The sequence below is a fragment of the Gymnoscopelus braueri genome (assembly GCF_963280865.1).
Source record: "Gymnoscopelus braueri genome assembly, chromosome: 7".
In the NCBI taxonomy this organism is placed as follows: Eukaryota; Metazoa; Chordata; class Actinopteri; order Myctophiformes; family Myctophidae; genus Gymnoscopelus; species Gymnoscopelus braueri.
In genome coordinates, this window is record NC_137608.1 from 47,565,754 (window position 1) to 47,586,576 (window position 20,823).

Consider the following 20,823-nt stretch of genomic DNA (forward strand, 5'->3'; position numbering starts at 1 on the left):
GGGCTCCACGGCGTCGGTGTTGAGCGCAGGCCTTGGGTCCGCAGGACTACCGCGACAGGATGCCCCGAGGTCCAGCGGTGCCAGGAGGAAGGTCCGGAGCGAAGCTGCACCTGGGGCGTTATCTTCGGTGCCGGACCAGGCCACCCCAGCCGAGGTCAGTGGGCCATTGCTCGGCTGCTGTGTCCCTCCTTCCTCTCCCCCCTTCTCTCTTCTCGCCTGGGGCGACACACCGACGCCAGAGGGCAGCTCGGACGGCGAGGACTTCGGGGGAGAGGACGCCTTCCGCGACGAGGCACCGGGCACAGGAGGTAACGATGGCCAGTCCGGGTCCTCCTGTGCCTGCAGCGATGAGGGTGGAGGCTCCTAGCCAGGCAAAGGAGCCTCTCGAGCCCGTCTCGGCCGTGCTGAAACGGGCAATCTCCAGATGCGGCCTGGAGCAGCCTTTGGAGGCCGTAAAAGTGTCCATCGGTCTGAATCCTGTAACGAACAGGGAGCCAGTGGGGGGCCTCCACCCTCCAGGGGTGGAGGGTGGAGGCCCCCCACATTGAAAACCAAATTGTAAGCCATCAGACCAAAAACATCTGCCATCAGTCGGGCTCCAATCATAACAGTTCTACCCTTCAGAGATTGGTACCTCCACCGCCTACTGTTAATAATAATAACAATAACAATTAACAATAATAATAATAATAATGGCATTTCAATGTCTTGTTTCTAATTTCTCCATGTCTTTCCATTGCATTTTCAATATGTCTAACAACATCTACTCCCACCAACACTTTTTTCATCTCTCCAACACTGACATCTGCTGGAGCTACTTTTAGTGGGGATAAAAAAAAACAAGTTGCTGACAAGAAACCATTGGCAAAACTAGTTGTCAATGAATACAACTGAACAAAATGGTCATTTTAAATACTTTTCTTAAGATAAAATACATCTTACAAGGTACAAAATTATACAAATAGGTTATCTGCAAGGACAATGCTGTAGGTTGCAGTTTTAAGAAAACCATTAAAAGTTTAAAATAAAAGTCTCAGTCTCCAATGGTTGATATTGGTATTTGATTGTACCCACAGAACCGATAGCAACATTCCCACTTAAAGCTACAAACCTTACTTTAATGGGTAAAACATTTGAACCAATCTATATGGTATAGTATGTTACAATATAACTAGTACATGTGCAGTGGTTGGAGGTGTTCCCTTCTCTTCCATTGAGACATTTGGACCCTGGTGTTGGGTAGGACACCTACTGGTTACACAAGTAGCGCTGCCTGAAGGACAAGGTCATAAGTGCAGTATCTCCCCCGGAATGCCTTCTTGGAAGAACAGCAGGATTTGTCTCTCGTGCGGGAGACCTAGGTTCAAATCCTGGGTAGTACATTAAAGTTACACATTGCAGCTTTAATACCAAATGTTCTCCCGTATAGAACCACAGTATGCATTCTATCAATGGCACCACTTTGTGCTCACCTATTGCTTCTGTTCTATTTTGTTTAGTTTTTTTATTAGAGTAAGAACCATCACACATCTTTGGTTTGCAGGTAATACATTCACAATAGACACTTGAGTGGTTATTAATGTTATAGCAATGAATAGTTACGGACCATTTTAATAGTTTAATGCTGTTTCCTGATGTTAGCACTATTTGTTCAGTGTTCAGTGATGAACTCTCCAGCACCCCCAGTTTCATTGATTAGACCAATAGGTTTTACATGAAGCTGTTCAGAAGTTAAGTGAGGCTTTGTGAGAAGCACCACTGTCAATGGACAATCACTGTTCAAGTTCATTAGCCGTAGTAGGCGAACATTGGTCGAAAATAGGCGATCTACAAGTTCACAATGTCTCGCGTTGTGACCGCGAGCTTGCAGATTAGCCATTTGCCATTTTCAGCAAAGGCATTTGGTGTAGAGGGGGGAAAAAGGAGGGGGACCTAGTATTGGCCCCTGGGGGACACCGGTCAACAAAGTATGGTATATAATAAGGTAAAGTGGTTAAAGTAAATGAGTTATGCCTTGCCCCATAACCAATCTTATTACAAAGTTGCATGATGTTGCGTAAACTTACAGGTCTTTTTATGAGATGAAAAAGACCTGTCTGTCACCACGCCTAGTCGTGCGAAAAGTTAATTAGTTCTTCCTGTTTAATTAGTTCTTCATGGCGTTGCGTAACTCCTGTAAGTTCCAACGTTGCGCCTGGAACTTACAGGCATTTTTATGATATAAGCCACGCCTCCAGTCCAGACCCCCTTGGGTCAATCAGTGGCTATGTTTACATGCAGAGAATTTCCTCAATCCTCAATTTATTTTATTTACCTGTGCCCTGAATGCATCAATGTGTTGAAAGTACAGTATGTAGTCCTAACTTCTTCACGCGAGAAGTCCCGTTTAGCATTAACAATGAAAGGCTCCTGCCTCTCCTGTCAATTCTAAGTTATACTTGGTTTGCGCACAGGATATAGCTGATCTCCAAGCTCGCAACGTGTCGCGCTGTGACGCGTTGTGAGCTTGTAGATCGGCTATTTTCGGTGCGCGACACATGATCACAAAGCCTTAAATGCCATGATCCCACAAGTTCATGTAATGCTACTGTATCTAATGTGGCTCATTAGATCTGCCAAACGGCTGCAGCCGGGGAAGTACGAAGTAAGAAAAAGGGGAAACGCCTTGGAAAGTTGATGCAAAAACTGGGCAAATGTATGAATGATACAAAAAAGGCCGTAAAGATGTCCCAAAATCCAAGTCACTCATTGCAGAGGCATAATAGTACATCATGAGTCTGACTGTTTATGATGTGACTGGCCTGTCTTTCTCCAAAGCGCCTCTCCGCTGGCCCTGCAAAAAAAGAAAAACCTCCTCAGAGGTCCGCCGTCGTCCGATACATCTGCAGCGAGGTCACCTCCACGTCCTGCACCTTGGCGTTCTGGGGGCGTCCCGTGGGGCTGTAGCCAGCCGAGCGTCCCATGGGACTAAAGCCCATGGTGGCGCGTCCCGTCTGGCCGAAACCCGACGATCTGGCCGCGGCGGGGCGGTGCAAGTAGCGGGCCGACGTCACCAGGTTCCCGTAGCCCCCCGTGTGCGAGAAGGCGTAGCCGGAGCGCCGGGAGCTGGTGCGACGCAGGCGGGCACGTCGGGGCGGAGGAGGCGGCGTGGCTTTGGCCTGTCTGACTTTGAACATCACCTGGAATGTGGAGAGTTATGTGAGATATGCGTAAATATACAATTTGTAGCGCTCCCTTTTCGTACAAGAAAATAACCTCTCTTATATATGCAGGGCCACCATGTTGGCACTTTTTCTGATTTTAATTTGTCTAAGGAGTTCACATTACTTATGTTTTTACATTCATGGAATGTTTTTTTTTTCATATTTAGAAAAAATAATTGAGAATAATTGTAGAAAAATAAAGGACCCATAAAAATGGGTTCCGCTACCCAAAAATGGGTCCGGACCCCTGCTCTAGACCACCAGATGTGGTTCCAAATGGACCATGTACCTCCCATCACAATAATATTACTGTGATGATATTGAATTGCGTCACTCAAACAAAAATAGTTGTCGCACCCTATGTGAATGCACCTCAACAACAGGAAATGTACAGTCAAGACAATGTGGAAGTTCTTGATGATCTATGTAATCCACGCGTGTAAAAATCTATTTGTTGCAGCTAAGGATTCAATTATATCAGCAATAAGAGAGGTTTACAGTTGATCGATATTTGCATTTGGCAAAAGGAGTAGTGTAGCGAGAGAAGTGCTGAGACTACAATTGGGCGCTGCTAAAGTCCCAACCTTGAATTCTTACTGAGATCGTCAATGTGTCCACACATTGGAAGAAAACAAAAACAAAAACCTGATATTGTCTCTGTCGGGTGGAAACCATACGTCCAAAACAGTATCACTTTTTTAATTCATTTACAAAAACACACAAAAAGTTAAAATATGGAGGTTTCTGCCCGACAGCAACAATATACCAAATGATTATCTAAGGGCGAATAGGCCTGTGGCACTGCATCTTTCTGTATGTATTACCTGACAGTGTCAGTTTAATCATCATTTCTGTCTATTCATGTTGAACAGGTTGTTGCTGTGCTCTCTGTCTGCATGTAAATCGCACGTTTTCTAACAAATGGATATCATAATAACATAATATAATATTTATATAAATAAATAAAGTATCCATGCTGTGATTGGCCAAAGGCCACACCTTGTCGTTGATGGTGGGACAGAGCTGGATCAACAGGAAGCGGTAGGTGACCACAGGAAGTATACACAGGATGGAGGTCAGGAGGATGGTCAGCCACATGTTGGGCTGGTTCAGAGAGTTCCTGGCTGTACCTGGAAGCACACACGCACACATACACACACGCACGCACAAACAAACACGTGCGCACACACACATACGCACATGTTTACTTAGCAGACTTTTGGAAAATGTACATTGACTTACAGTACATTCATTCTACATCTCCTAAACTTAACCCGAAAACCTAACCCTTAACTTAACCCAATGAAATTCAGTAAAAAGTTAATTTGGGTACATCAACATTGTCCCCATTCAGACAACAGTCCTAATATAGGCCATATTTGGGGGAAATTATGTCCCCAAATATGGCCTGGGTCAGTAATCCACACGCACGTACAGCAATTCTTGGAAATGGATTCCATGAAGATGCAGCACATTAGAAATACACCAGTTGCCTTCAGCACTCATATTTTATACTTCTGTCACTTGAAAATAGTGAGTATAGCTGATATTTTTTCGTATTTATTTGCAACCATTTTCCAAATAGGGATGCTAGTGGTTAGTATAGAGTAAAAGCTCCTCACTCACCTATGAAGGGGAAGGACGAGGGGACGATGAGGTACATGCCATTGCTGTACATGGTGAAGGTGACAGCGAAGTACATGGCCAGACTGCCCACCACGAAGAACGTGTTGACCGCCGTCCAGTACGCCATGTCCAAACCCAACTACACGCCCAGGATGAGGTGAGACAGGACCGAAACGGATAAGCATTATTCACCATGCACAACTTTCTATTGACGGGATTAGACTTGTTTTCATTGATTTTATTACTGTTGCTATGGTCTTTTTATGCTTCCACCGTGACAGCCGTGGCCGGAGGCATTATGTTTCCGCGATGTCTGCATGTACGTACACATCGTTGCTGTCGGGCAGAAACCTCTTATCTCCAAATTCGAAATTTTTGTGTTTTTTTGTACATTAACAACCTATACTTGATAATGCAACTACTGCGTCACACAAAAGTCTCAAAAGTAGCAGATTTGCAAGCTCGAAACGCGGCTCGAAACGCGGCTCGAAACGCGGCTCGAAGCGACGCGTTTCGAGCTTGTAGATCTGCTACTCTTGCTATTTTTAAATTTGCATCCTGAAAAATAACTTTTCCACCCAACAGAGACTACATGTACATAACGTACGTGATTCCATCCCAAACCTTACTTATAGAGGTCAACCTATACTACCCAAAAGATCGGATCTCTGTCAGCAAGCGATTTTCACTTCCTAAAAAGTGGATACCTGAGAATCCATGTGACTGGGAAACAGTGACATCTGGTGGATAGTACAGCGGATTAACTCCTGTTTTTGAGCAAATCGTGCACTTTTTGTAAGAAGCATGAAATTTTCAGCAAAATTAGTAAATAATATAACATTAATTTTCAGAAGGGGAGGGAAGTCAGATTTGACCTCTGAGGACCGTGAGAGGTCAAATCCAAAATGGCCGCTAGTCCAACTTAAGTTTGGAACCAAACACAGTAGAAAAATGTTTAAAGTATCATTTCCAACTAAATAGGGGATGCCTTTTCATTGGGTGATGCTTTCGAGATCACCAGATTTCAAGGAAATGCATTTAGGTTGAGGTCAAGGTAAAAATATGCCCAAAAACAAACAAAAAAAAGATTTCCTCAGAGTCAACAAATGGCAGTGGAACAGACACTGGTCTATTTTATAAGCCACACCCGATGACACACCAGATGGGGTTCAGACAATTCTGTGACAATCATGCTTGTTAGGTAGAGAGCAATCAAGGGGCCTTTTCAATCCAATAACATGGCTGCCATAGGATTGTCTGATCCCCATCAGGTGTGTCATTGTTGGTGTCGCCTATAAGAGACCAGAGTTTCTTACACTGCCATGTGTTGATTCTGAGGAAGGCCAACAGTACGAAACGTTACTCAAATACTAAATCGCTACATAAAGAGCCAGAGTGGGCAACGCTTTTTTCTTCCTAAGTTTGTTCCTGAGTGTAACACATCCTGACACCCAAGCTGCAAACTGCAGTCCAAACGGGTGTTATTCCCTTCTCCTGTCGTCTCCTGGCAATTTCATCGCAACTATGTCAAAGCGTCACAACCTGAACGACCCTACCCAGTGCTTTACATCCAAGCAATCCAAGCCACCCACTACTACTAACTGGGACATGTGTGTCCTCTGTCAAAAAGTAACAGATGAACCATTACAGTGTCCACTAAGACATTCCTCTAGCAGAGGGCAAGGAACTTTATGCAACCAATGGGAGTGGAGTCGTCTGTTCTCCTGCTGATTCAAACTTGGCCTGCCTTGCCCCATGTTCGCAAGAGGAGGCTGACACTCGTCTGCTTCTGCATGTGGCAGATGCTGTGCAAAAGGGGTGTAAGAAGGTGACTATACGTACGGTTGATACTGATGTGGTAGTACTGGCTGTGGCTTCATTCAGTAAGATAGGTCCTGATGAGCTGTGGGTTGCCTTTGGTGTTGGATCAAGCTTTCGGTACATAGCTGTTTATGAAATGGTTGCCACAATGACTCCAACACAGCGTCTGACTCTCCCAGTCTTTCACGCTTTCACCGGGTGTGACACTGTATCTGCGTTCGCTGGCAGAGGAAAGAAGACAGACTGGGAAACTTTTAGGTCATTCCCAGAGGTGAATGAGGCTTTCAGTGAACTCCTACACATGCCAAGTGAGGTCAGTGAAGGATCAATGTTCCTGCTAGAGCGATTTGTGGTGCTCATGTATGACCGAACCAGTGAGTGCACGGAAGTGAATGATGCCAGGAAACAGCTCTTCACACAGAAGTCAAGAACACTAGAGAGCATTCTTCCAACCCAGGCAGCACTCAAGCAACACATCAAGCGCACTTGCGACCAGGCAAACTGTTGGAACCAGGCATTGGTACTGGAACCAGAGATGCCAGAGCCATCTGAATGGGGCTGGACAAAAGAAACAACTGGGTGGCAACCATTTTGGACCACTCTCTCTGAAGCATCCAAATCGTGGCATGAATTAATCCGCTGTCGCTGCCCCAAAGGGTGTACTGGACGATGCAAGTGTGCCAAAGCTGCACTCAAATGTACTGCACTGTGCCTCTGTTCTGGAGACTGTTAAGTTGTTGTTTTTTTGTCTTGTTTTTCTCTTTCTGTACGCAAGATGTGACAATAAAGAAGCCTTGAACCTTGGGTCATTTACTATTAATGTATTAATATAGACTACCACCATGGGTTTATTCTGTTTATTTGTTTTGTATTATTCACATTGTCACAAAATGGAAGAACAGTTTCACTATATTGCAGTATAACCCAGTGTCCAAGCTAAAATATACTTATTACTATGTAATTTGACCTTGACCTTGATTTAATGTATGTCCTTGGGTTCTAGCAATCTCCAAAGTATCATCAAATGAATGGGCAACCCCAACTTAGTTGGAAAGAACGCCTTGAATGTTTTTTTTTAAGTATTTAGACATTCAGACCCTGTAAACGGGCGGTCATCTTGGATTTGACCCCTCAGAGGTCAAATTTGACTTCCTTCCCCTTCTGAAAATGTATGTTATATTATTTACTAATTATGCTGAAAGTTTCAGCCTTCTTACAAAAAGTGCACAATCGTATTACTATTCCGCTCTACTAGAACTTTTTTTTGCCATAACATACCTCAACCAAATGGTAGAAAGGGCTCAATCAGGTTGAGTTAAGTTCAGCAATGTTTTCAATGAGACTTAGTGACTTAAAATGTGCTCTACCAATTGGTTGCGCAGACTGTTAAAGGGTTAAGAGAACATGAGGCACAATTATGTTTTCTCATTCCTTTATTGATATTGTGACATTCCATTCAAACCAAGCAAATTAAAGGCAAAATCTAACATCTGAACTTCAAACCATTCATGGTCAGGGGCTGCAGATCCCAGGGGGGAAGGAGGGGACATGTCTGACATGTTCCTCCAATAAAATATTTAGAAATAAATGATATAATTTAAAATATATATTTACAAGAAAGTGATTCCACTTTTGAAATCATTCTCCCATACAGTAAACACAATACTTTTTGAAGGGTTAGCTTTTGCCACCCGTGTGTCCTGATCATCAACTACTGCCAAATTAATGAATCCACAAGCTTCATCATCATCATCATCATCATCATCATCATCATCATCATCATCATCATCATCTTCATCACTTGTCCACAGAGCTGTTAACTAGTTCAATGAGTGAAGTTCAGTCAATATGAACGGATAGAAACACAACAGTGGAGCTGAAAAAACGGAAATATAAATACAGTAATACTGACCAAGGAATATTTAAACTGTCAGAATTAGACACATATTTTGTTCTTTACTTTCGTAAAGTTTGCACAACCTTTCTGTTATTGTTGACTCTCATCATGTCACTGTCACACCCTGAGCGTTCATTCTCCTAATTAACATAATTACAATTAATAATTAAAACCTCATGGGACGATGGGACAGGATAGACTGAATGTATGGATCATGTATTACATTGAAGTTTATACATATAGGACACATTTAGGACACTTCACCATGTGTCCTTCAATTAGTGTTGAGTAATTAATTATTATTTATGAACTGATAGGAAGCCCTGTCCAGTTTTCTAAGCATTTTAGATATCGATCATTTACAGTAGATATTGATAATAAACGGAAGGTATTGATTACTGGATGTATTGATCATTAGTCAAATCAGGATCCAAAAATAAGAACTGAACTCTGTGTTGGTGATATTATTGATGAGAATGTTCCTTGTTTGTGCCCCCCCCCCCACCCCAAGTTGTAATGAGATCTGCTCCCCTGCTCATATGAATGATTACATATAACTCATTACTTAATATAAATGATTGCATGTCATCAGTGTTTCACATTAATGTCATAGACTGTGGCAGTCCACCATTGTCACCTCAGACCACCCTAGAGGGCCAGGTCCACCCATCACCTCAGACCACCCTAGAGGTGTCTAGGTCCACCCATCACCTCAGACCACCCTAGAGGGCCTAGGTCCACCCATCACCTCAGACCACCCTAGAGGTGTCTAGGTCCACCCATCACCTCAGACCGCCCTAGAGGACCAGGTCCACCCATAACCCCAGACCACCCTAGAGCAGTGGTTCTCAACCAGTGGTCCGGGGACCACCAGTGGTCCTTGGAGGGGTACCAGGGGGTCCCCAGCTAAATTAGTTGACATAGCATCACAATCATTGAAACACTTAGCTTTGGCTATTCAAAAATAGCAGATATACAAGCTCATAGCGCGGCAGCGCTCATGAGCTTGTAGATTTGCTATTTTATTTTATCTTGAAAAAGTGTGCATATCTTTAAATGCATATATATTTTTTTAACTCAAATCTTTTCTTCTGGGGGTCCCTGCACAAAACATTTTCAGATGGGGGTCCGCGGCCAAATGTATATCAATCTAGGGGTCCTTGGCATGAAAAAGGTTGAACACCACTGCCCTAGAGGATCAGGTCCACCCATCACAGGGAAACAGTGATGTCATGATGATCGTAACACATTAATTATCACACATTACAAATGATTACATAATAAATGACTTATGGTCAATTGTAAAAAAAAAAAAACCTTTTTCACAAACCTGGTTGACTGACTTCCAATCAGATGGATATTAATATTAATGTTATGAAAAACTCTGATTGTGTGTGTGATCATTTATTTAATGTTTCAATATAGTGTAGAACTGAAATATTATGTTTGTGTTTTCTGACAACAGAAACTGTACAAAGTAATTTGATGAACCGCCCACACTAATTGGGACTCCCTCTTCCTTTGGTGTGGCGCCCAGGTGGCGCCTAAACCCTGACCTTTAACCTCACAGAAACTATGCCTATAAACTTAACCTTAACCTTAATCTCACCTCAAAACCACATCAACCTTTGCAAAACACCGGGAAAAGACAGTAATTATCATTAGCCTTGGCTAGCCATTTAGCATTTTCAATTGTTTAAAGGACACATTAGTGAAAAAGGTTGATGATGTCATCATCGTGCTGCTGTTATGAGTATTTAAAAGCTGAATGGACACACATGTATTTCCTCCTCTCTCCACCAGGGAGCAGCGATGACTCTCTGCTTCTCTGAAAACACACCCAGGTGTTCTGTGAAAAGACAAAAAAACAATAAGAATCTGAATTTATTAACTGTATGACCATGTTAACAGAATAACCTTCCCTTATAATAGTAAATGAATCATTCCCAAATTATTATTAATGTGTCATTAATAACTTGTTAAATGTTTGTTAATGGTTAATGATTTAATGATTTAAAACTATGCTATAAATGGATAATAGTTCATTAACAAGTTATTAATAAACTACTTGAAAACCTAACCTCCCAGCACCCTCCCTGCAACTACAGTAACCATCAAAGTAGAAACAACTCAGTCCATTAAAACAACATTTGACCAATTGTTTGTCAATAGTGTATCTTAGTAGGAAGGGCAGCTCAGTTGGTAGAACACTCTCCTTTGGACGACAAGGTTCTGTCTTTGATCCTGCTAGTGATGGAATCAGTGTTTTAAATGTACTGAATCATTGGGTACAGTTCACTGAAATGTTGTGTTCAACCAAGAGGACCCCCCCCCCCCCCATCTGATCACATTGTCATCAGTGATACAACAAATCATTTGATTATTAAATGTGATTTTTAGATTCATTATCATGAAAGATTAAGCAGAAGACACATGATAATGTGAATTCACGCGACCGGGATGGTTTACCAGGCTAGTTGTTTCACTTCTTACACAAGCATGTTGTTTTGTGTGTGTTTTCTAGTTTTATACACTTGTATACATTAAAAGTTCAGTAAAAAGAAAGAGGAAGTGAACCTGGGTGTGTGGGAGGAGTCTAAAGATCCTCATTGATTGTCGGCACCAGAATACGACCTGATAGAAGAAGAAGAGAGACAGAAATACACATGACACACATGAATCCTATGTACTGTATTGTGTGTACTACTCCATCAAATGCATAAATGTACACAACACAATAACATAATAACACAACAACATTAAGGTTCAGTCATCAGAACTAATGTGAATATTTGACTCTTATTTAGGACTAAATGTAACACTGATGTATTAAAGCTAAATGTGACAACATAGAACACACTTTGACCTCTAGGTCGTCTAGAGAATGCACTTAAATGTACTTAAGACTTCTGGTGATTGATTAGTAGCGTTGTTCCGTACCTATGTTGAATGCACTTATTGTAAGTCGCTTTGGATACAAGTGTCTGCTAAATGACTGTAATGTAATGTAATGTAATGTCTAAACTGGTCTAAACCGGTTAAGGTTCTAAACCAATATAAACCAGTTTAGGTTGTGGCTTTACATGTTTGTTTGTTTGTTTGTTTGTTTGCATTTCTGTGAGGGTTCCACATGTCATGATTTCCTCTGTTGATCTGACCTCATTTCTTCCACTGTTAGTATAATAATTAATGAAACATGTTATTTAAACATGTTAATTAAACATGTTAATTAAACATGCTAATCACCTCGTTTCTTCCACTGGAAGTAGATGAATCCAGACAGGAACAAGACCAGACCCAGAACCAGACCTGATGCTCCCATGGCCACCTTGTTCTTCTCTGACTCTGGCATGGAGTCATCTGATAATACAAACATTATATCATATATCATATCATATCATATCATATCATATCATATCATATCATATCATATCATATTATTACAGTAGATTAAAACATCTTGTTCTTAACAGACTCTGACATGGAGTCATCTGACAATAAGCTACAACAACCAAACACAATAAACAATAAACAGACGACACAGTCAATGATTGTGAGTCTGTTCAGTAATCATGGGCCTCATGCAGCAATAAGTTCCTAATGTTTCCTTTTACATTTCTTCCTTTAAATTTAAATCCTATATTGTACAACTGTAGAATTGAAGAAACTTTGAGAATTAATTCTTTTTGCACAAATATGTCACACTTAAGAACTCAAAGGCCAGCCTAAGAGTGCTCATCAGTGTGTGTAGATTCTGTTCTTACCTGAGAACAGATCAGAGCTAAGAAAACATTGGAGTATACCAAAATCTTCTTAAAAACCTCTTAACTCTTTGACTGCCAGAGTATTTTCATAAAGTACTCCCCCAGTGCCAGCAATTTTCGTGTTTTTTTATTTTTATATTTTGAATTTTTCTCATGAAAATAATTTAAGGGCACATAATATAAAGACCCAGCACAAATCCGCCACTAGAGAGCAGCACATGACTGCTTGATCAGGTCGTTGGGTCTCTCTCAACCTTCTTGATAGATTAGACAGGGAAAAACATGAAAACGGATGTGACGTCCTCCCAGATTGTTTTGATCGCCAAAATTACGATGTGATACACGACGGCGATGACTGATCGTCACCCAGACCATAGATTATAGAAGAGAAACTGTCCGTTTGTCCGTCATACCGTGTGAAAGACCGTTTATTTACCTATTTTGGACGAAAATGACTGGGGAAAAGAATCAAAAACCGGAAACGGAATCCAGGTCATGAAACCGGATGCAGATGTCCGTGAAGTAAGTGGAACTCGAGAATAACATTGAATATTAAGCAGCATAGCGCAATCAGAGATTAAACAATGAACGCGCGTCCAGCGCGTCGAGCGCGTCGACGGCCAACTGGACAAAGTAGCACTTGACGCGTTATCGCGTCGTCCGCAGTCAAAGAGTTAAATGGGTCTAAGAAAAAAAATCCTCTTAAGAAAGTGTGCGTAGATTCTGTTCTTACCTAAGAACAGATCACAGCTAAGAAAACATTGGAGAATACCTAAATCTTCTTAAAAACTTCTTAAGTGGGTTTAAGAAGAAATTTCCTCTTAAGTACCGTTGCTGAATGAGGCCCAATGAGTCCAACCCTATTGGTCCAGTCTATGAGGAGTTTGTCACCTGATGTGACATGTCCTTCTTAGAGCTAAATACATCCAAAACAAAGGATATGATGATAGATTTTAGAAAACATGAATCAACCTTTTACTATGATGATTATAAACCAGGCTGTGGAATGTGCAGAAAGTATCTTGGGACAGAGTCATAGACTCAGAACTGTGAGGCAGTTTGTAAAAAAGAACATCAGCGCTTGTTCTGTCTTAGAAAACTGTCTTGTTTTCACATTGATGAAACCATGATGACTCTTTGATCGGCTTTTATCAAATCAATCTGGTATTTTATCAGCTTTTATCAAATCAATCTGGTCTTTAAACTGCTTTTATCAAATCAATAAGCTCATAGCGCGACACCGAGTGCCGCGCTATGAGCTTGTAGATCTGCTATTTTTGAAAAATCTTGAACATTTGCGCAAATGTTTGAATATAATTTATAAATGTATTTTTTTAAACAACATTTTTAACTCAAACATTTTCTTCTGGGGGGGTACCTGGAACAACATATTTTGATGGGGATCAGCGGCCAAAAACATATCAATTTGGGGGTCCTTGACAAGAAAATGTTTTAGCACCACAGATTTTTTCAGAAAAATAAAAAATATGTTGAGAGACATTTGACAGTTACAAATGTTTGCTTAAAAAATATATATATTCAAAGATTTGCACAAATGTTCGCAATTTAAAAAAAAATGCAGATCTACAAGCTTTTATATCTGCTATTTTGACAGTATTAGCCTACACTAGATTACAGTAACTGACCCCAGTCCATCTTGATAGGCGCGGTCAGGCTGGGATGTTCCACCATGCATGTGATCTTCTCTCCTGATCTGTAATACACACACACACACACACACACACACACACACACACACACACACACACACACACACACACACACACACACACACACACACACACACACACACACACACACACACACACACACACACACACACACACAGGTAGTACCAGTAGAGGTGTCTATTAGTTGTGTATTTCTATGTATAGGTGTCTGTTAGGTGTGTACCTGGGTGTGTACTCCAGGTAGGAGTGGTACTGGTAGTACCAGTCTCCATCAGACAGCTCATCAGTAGAGGAGAGACCAGAGGTCAAAGGTTCTTGACCTATCCACCAGGTCACCAGGATCACTTTAGGATAGAAGTCGTAGCTGCTGCACCTCAGCATGTGAGTGTGTTCACCACGACGAGGGGGAGTCTCTGACTTCAGTCTCACTTTGGGCTCCACTCCTAAAAAACATGATGATGATTATTATTATGATTATTTTTATTATTATATACCAGTCATAGGGAAATGTCATTATCATTAATAATTGTATATGATCCAAATGAGGTCCAAATGATCCAGAAAGCCGCAACACACTTGGTCTTCAACCAGCCAAAATGTTCATGTTTCCCGGCTCAAGCCTGATCCAACCCTAAAACCCCTCCAGCTCACTCTGAATCTTCTCTAAAACACCCTGGACAACGCTCCACACGTCCTAGACTCTATTCCCTTCTCTAAAACACCCTGGACAACACTCCACACGTCCTAGACTCTTCACCCTTCTCTAAAACACCCTGGACAACGCTCCACATGTGCCAGACTCTTCCCCCTTCTCTAAAACACCTTAGAAACACTCCACACGTCTTAGACTCTTCTCCCTTCTGGCTCCCAAATGGTGGAACAAACTCCCCATTGCAGTTAGAGCTGCAGACTCACTCCCGATCTACCACCATAATCTGAAGACTGTAGCACTAGACCTAGCCTTGATGACCTTGCAGGCTTATGCAAAGGTATTTTTGTTTGATATTATACTGTTTAGACTAATGATATAGGTACTTGGTTTACCTATGATCCTAGATTACTATTTCTATGTATTTGATGTATTACCTTGTGCTTTCCTTACTTACTGTAAATCACTCTGGATTAAGAGCGTCTGATAAATGCCTACATTGCAATTGTAAAGGTCCTTACACACCGGGGCGATTTTTTTCATGCGAATAATACGTTTTTTTTTTAAACCTTATAAAGTCAATGCAAGCTTGCACACCAGTTTCGCGGAGCGAAAAAAGCGTCTTTTAATTATTCGGAACGAGTCCGAATTTTGCGTATATTCGCATATTCGCCGGTGTGTAACCGCCTTAAGTGTCAATGTTTGGCCACCAGATGGCACCAGATAATAACATTTCATAGCGTACTGTAGATTCTACAATAGTCTACAGTTTTCTACAAAGTAGAATTCATTTATATAATGTAATTTAAACATATTAAATAATTCATAGTTACACAGTACTTTACATAAACAACAATAAACCATTAAATATAATTTAATGAAAATAGTTCAAATGAACTAGAGTAGAAACAAACACATAATCCTGTAGAATATTACTAAAGTGATTAAAAACATACAAAACAAACTAGTAAAGACAATAATTAAAGTATAAAATCAGGTGGTGAAATGAAGTGTATAGAGGTGTGTTTTAGCCTTCTTTTTAAAGTTAATTTAAAACATTAATCCTGGTGTCTCTGTTTTAGGCAGGTCATTATGTTTGGGTGAAAACTCTCAGAAATAGATCTATATGTTTCATTTATACTCGGTGTACGATGGTGACACCACATGTTGTGAGCTTGTAGATCTGCTATTTCCACTGTGTGACAGCGTGTTAGGATAGAGTATGAATCAGGCTTAAAGGAGTAGTTCACCCCAAAAGTGACTTATTTTCTATCAATTACACCCCATGAAGCATTGAATTCATGGAGATTTTTTAGTTTTTGTCTCATTCCTGAGACAATATTTGATGACCGGCGGTCTCTCCGGTAGGAGACTCAAAGAGTCTCCTTTGAGTCTCCTACCGGATACATTAGCATCTTTCCGCCGTTAATCGAATTATTGTCTCAGGAATGAGACAAAAACTTAACAATCTCCATGAATTCAAGGCTTCATGGGGTGTGATTGATAGAAAATAAGTAATTTTTGGGGTGAACTACTCCTTTAAGTGTTTAAGAGGATCTGAAATGTTTCTCAGCAGATTAAGTAATGTTTTATAATCATTATCAGATCAATATTAACACCATTAATCATCTCTGAATAGAATCATGTGATTTCATGTTATAGTTTATGAGGTGATGAGTGTTGAGTGCTGCTCTGAGATCAGCTCACCTCTCTTGTTCAGAACATTGGAGTAGTAGTTCTCAATGTTGTGTTTGCAGGCTGCCTCTCGTAGTGCTCTCCTATAAGCCAGTTCTGTAGGATCTTTATTCCAAAGCTCTGCGTTCTTCACACCAAGCTCAGTGTATCCAACCCACTGATCTACTCTACTGTCCCACCTGAGGAACTCATCACCATCAAAATTATATGACAGTATGTACTGTATGTCCTTCAGCTCACTGGAGTTAAACACACAGCGGGAAGCCCAATAGAACACATATCCATCTGGAAATAGACAATAAAAAATGTTATTAATGTTCAGTTTTATTATCATCTGTATAATATCAACACTAGGCTATAACAGCCCCCTATCGGCTAAATATGTCACTACATAAAGTCTAAAATAGGTTCAGGCATCTTAGTAGCTTAAATACAATTACAAAGTAAACAAGGACTCTGTCTGTCTGTCTGTCTGTCTGTCTGACCCCATCATGTATATCCAGGATAACCCCTTCTTTTTATACCTAGGCTATTTGAAAATAGCAGATCTACAAGCTCATAGCGCGGCACCGAGTGCCGCGCTACGAGCTTGTAGATCTGCTATTTTCAAACATTTTAGTACTTTTACTTTTGGTACTTTAAGTACATGTGTTGCCAATACTTTTGCACTTTTACTCAATTTTGAATTCCTGACTTTTACTTGTAACAGAGTACTTCTAGATTGCAGCATTGATACTTTTACTTAAGTAAAACATTTGAGTACTTTTCCCACCACTGACTCTAGTCAGCAAACAAGGTAAATAGTCACATAAGTAGAGAGTAGAGAGAACAATGTAGAGCCTCAAAGAAACTATAGGATACCAGGTCAATCATTATAACAATCAGCTGAGTTATATTAAACAAATAAAGGTCATTATTTATACTGTAATTAAAGCCTGCATTGCAAACCTAAACGAAAACACTAAACTGTTGCTTTTGAAATTAAATTGCAATTTTTTATATAACCCCCAAATGTATCAAATAAATCATCATTAAATTCAAATAATTGAATGAGTGCATTGACTTCTGGGGGTCCCCAGATGATTAACTTAATAGGTAACATTGTTTTCTCACTCAACAGTAAACAAACCAACATACAGTATAAGTGGATACAGAGTATCTGCACATTTATAATGTGACAATTTAATGACTTTTAAGACCTTTTTAATAGCAAATTGGCCAAATTGTCAAATACAAAAGAAAGAGGCAAACGTTGTGAAAATAACCGATCTACAAGCTCGCACAGATATGATTATTTTGGGGGGTCTCCAGTTCAAATAGGATTATTTTGGGGGGTCTCCAGTTCAAATAGGATTGTTTTGGGGGGTCCCAACCAGTTGAGATAGGATAAATATTTTAACCCCCCCCCCCCTCCCCGTGATAGGCCACACCCACAGCTTCAAACCAACCCCCCAAGGTGATAAGCCACACCCACCCCCAGCCAACAGCAGATCAAGCTCAAGCTCATAGCGCGGCACCCGGTGCCGCGCTATGAGCTTTTTTTGTATTAATCAATAAATTAAACAAACATAACATAACATTAACAACACACTCTACCATCCTTCAGTGGTGGAAAAAGTACTCAAATGTTTTACTTAAGTAAAAGTATCAAAAATTGTAATATAGCGAAATACTTTGTTACAATTAAAAGTCCGGAATTCAAAATGTACTTGTAAAAGTAGTAAAAGTAAAAATACTCATTATACAAAATTTCCCATTTCAAGTTTTGAAATGTATACACATCTTTTGAAAATAGCAGATCTACAAGCTCACAATGCATCAAATCGTGATTAGTGACACATTGTGAGCTTGTAGATCGGCTTTTCAAATGGCCCATAGGGCTGAAGTGGTTACTGTATGTTTTGTAATGATAATCAAAATCTACAAAGTAACTAGTAACTAAAGTTTTCAAATAATGGATTTGGAAATTGGAAATACTCGAGTAAAGTGCAAATGCCTCAAAATTGTACTTAAGTACAGTACTTGAGTACATGTACCTAGTTACTCACCTCTGTAATTTAATTCATGAATCACAGGAACATTTTGATGGTAACTGTTGTATAATCGTATTATCTTGGATTTTCACATGATTCATATGTCTTTTAATTGAAAATCCAAATAAATAAAGTAAAGTGTATCAGATACGCTCAGTGGTCATTGGTCATGGGCCGCGGTAACACGCCGTCCCACCAGTCTTTTGAGCAGGAGCACGCACATGCATCGATTAAAACAATCCTTAAGTTCACACCTCAACAAAGGCTGCCGACTGCCGGGTGTCACACCAGGTGAATTAACATAGGAATGAGCCTAGATGCATATCAATTGTCCATTGTGTGACCTGTAGTGTAGGTGTTAAGCCACGTGCGCGTGACGTCTTTAAAAGAGTGTCCCACCAGAGATAGATTCACCAAATCAACACTGGATACGCTTCCTCAGACGGTTTTTGGATGGTATACGCTATTTAAAAAAAAATCTGCACAGTATACTATATATATAGTGTAACACGGTCACACCAAGTTGTACCATCTACACCTCACCTACAGCTCAGGCTGTACAGAATGCATAGATTTGTAAAAAAAAATATATATAATAAAGCACCTTGAGCACATATTCATGTTTACTAGAAATATATATTATTTAGAAAATATTTCACCATAAATTCTTAATATACATGTTTAAACATTTTCATTAATGTTAAATATATTCAACCGTTTTAGTTAATAACTATTGTGTTCATAGTATTCATGTACCTTTCACTGGTGGTTTCTTCAAGGCAGTGCGAATGGTGTCCAGGTTGGCTTTGCAGACCGCCTGCTGACCCCAAGCTGCTTCATAAGCTGATATGTAGGTGATTGGATCTACAAACGGAGGCTGAGGGTACACCACCTTCTCTTTGTTGAAGTCTGCGTACATCAACACTTCACCATCCAGTGCCATCATGTACTCTTTATATGGGTCTTTAACTGTGTCTGAACAGCCACCGACATTAATCTCCTCATGGAACACTGGAAATAAAACAAAGATGAAATTAAATTCAACAACAAACGTCTTCACAGTGACAATAACACATAATCATAAACAATCATGTTTGCAGTGGTGGAAAAAGTGTTTGTCACAACAACAGTTCCTAACATCTGTTTTAATGTTTATGTATTTGGACCTACACTCAAGATCCAATACTGTATATGCAGGCAGTAAGAGGAGAGTGTGTGTGTGTGTGTGTGTGTGTGTGTGTGTGTGTGTGTGTGTGTGTGTGTGTGTGTGTGTGTGTGTGTGTGTGTGTGTGTGTGTGTGTGTGTGTGTGTGTGTGTGTGTGTGTGTGTGTGTGCGTGTCATTTGTTTATATTGTGCATTGTTCATATTTGTTTTTATATAATAATAGTAGATATAAATGTATTATATAATAACATAAATATTACTTACTTCCTGGGATCGCTTTGACATGAAGTACAGAGGAGAGGATGAGGAGGGTGGCTGTAATCTTCATCATCACTGATCAAAACTGAACTGAATTTAATAGATGAGAATAAACAAATGAGAATAAACAGATGAGAATAAACAGATGAGAATAAACAGATCAGAATAAACAGATCAGAATAAACAGATCTGTCTGTATGCACATATCTTTGTTTAATTCATCTTTTATTCTCTCCCTGCCCCCCCCCCCCTGTCTTTTTTTCTTTCTCTTTCTGAAAATAACTAAAATCGTCACCTTGCTAAACTAATGGCCTAAGTAATTTTTTGAGGAAAATTATATTTTTGCCTAAGTCAGCTCCTCATGACACTGGCCACCTCTGGTAAAATCGCCCATCTCTTAATTGAAAAGGATCATGCTGTTCACTCCCCTTTTAGTATAATGGCCTAACTCCCTAGTGTGACTTAGGCCAAAATAGGCATTTCTTTGGCCTAAGTCACATGGTTTTGTGACTTAGGCCAAATTATTTACTGATTTAGGCCATTTTTTATTTATTTTTTTGGCGTAAGTCAGATTTAATCCTATTTAAACCTATTTAAATCTCTTATGTTACACAGCGTTATTTCTATTTAAATAGTCATAATTTGTTATAAACATTTTAGGTGAAATGATTAAGACATATCATATAGTTTTGTTTTGGATCAGTTTTTTCTTTTCCTGAAAAACTTAAAAAAAGACATAGGCCATTAGTTTAGCAAGGCGACGAAATGATGGAGCTGCGCAAAAAAAAAAATCCACCCACTTCTTTACACCTTTAACCTGTGATGTGACAATAAAGATGATTCTGATTCTGTTGAAGAGAAACACAAGAAAGAAAGAAAGAAAGAAAGGGGGACAACTTGAATCAGAAAGTAAAATATCTGGTCACTTCAGAAGAGAATACCCAAATAAAATGCTGGAGCACTCCACTGGTCTACTCTGCACATAATGTATTATTATGCAGGGTGACAAGGGGGTGTGGTC

General features: G+C 40.1%; 2 protein-coding genes across 2 annotated transcripts in view; both read right to left on the minus strand.

The window, feature by feature from the left end:
* Positions 1-2,855: 2,855 nt before the first annotated feature.
* LOC308089085 (putative phospholipid-transporting ATPase IM) lies at positions 2,856-4,959 on the minus strand (the record flags this gene model as incomplete). The annotated part of the gene is made up of 3 exons (XM_080433657.1): positions 4,830-4,959; positions 4,203-4,333; positions 2,856-3,179 (listed from the first exon to the last, which is right to left on the minus strand). Exons 1-3 carry the CDS (start codon positions 4,954-4,956, stop codon positions 2,856-2,858), a joined length of 582 nt encoding a protein of 193 aa, XP_080289783.1. The 5' UTR covers positions 4,957-4,959.
* A 4,115-nt stretch (positions 4,960-9,074) lies between these two features.
* Positions 9,075-20,823, minus strand: part of LOC308089208 (H-2 class II histocompatibility antigen, E-S beta chain-like) — a 13,934-nt gene continuing 2,185 nt past the window's right edge. Inside the window, exons 3-11 of the mRNA XM_080433785.1 lie at positions 20,603-20,650; positions 19,809-19,892; positions 19,136-19,390; positions 16,359-16,631; positions 14,226-14,445; positions 13,958-14,025; positions 11,794-11,907; positions 11,125-11,181; positions 9,075-10,396 (exon numbers count right to left, since the gene is read on the minus strand). Coding sequence (XP_080289911.1) covers positions 11,144-11,181; positions 11,794-11,907; positions 13,958-14,025; positions 14,226-14,445; positions 16,359-16,631; positions 19,136-19,390; positions 19,809-19,875 — 1,035 coding nt within the window. The 5' untranslated portion in view covers positions 19,876-19,892; positions 20,603-20,650 and the 3' untranslated portion in view covers positions 9,075-10,396; positions 11,125-11,143. The remainder of the gene's footprint in view (positions 10,397-11,124; positions 11,182-11,793; positions 11,908-13,957; positions 14,026-14,225; positions 14,446-16,358; positions 16,632-19,135; positions 19,391-19,808; positions 19,893-20,602; positions 20,651-20,823) is intronic.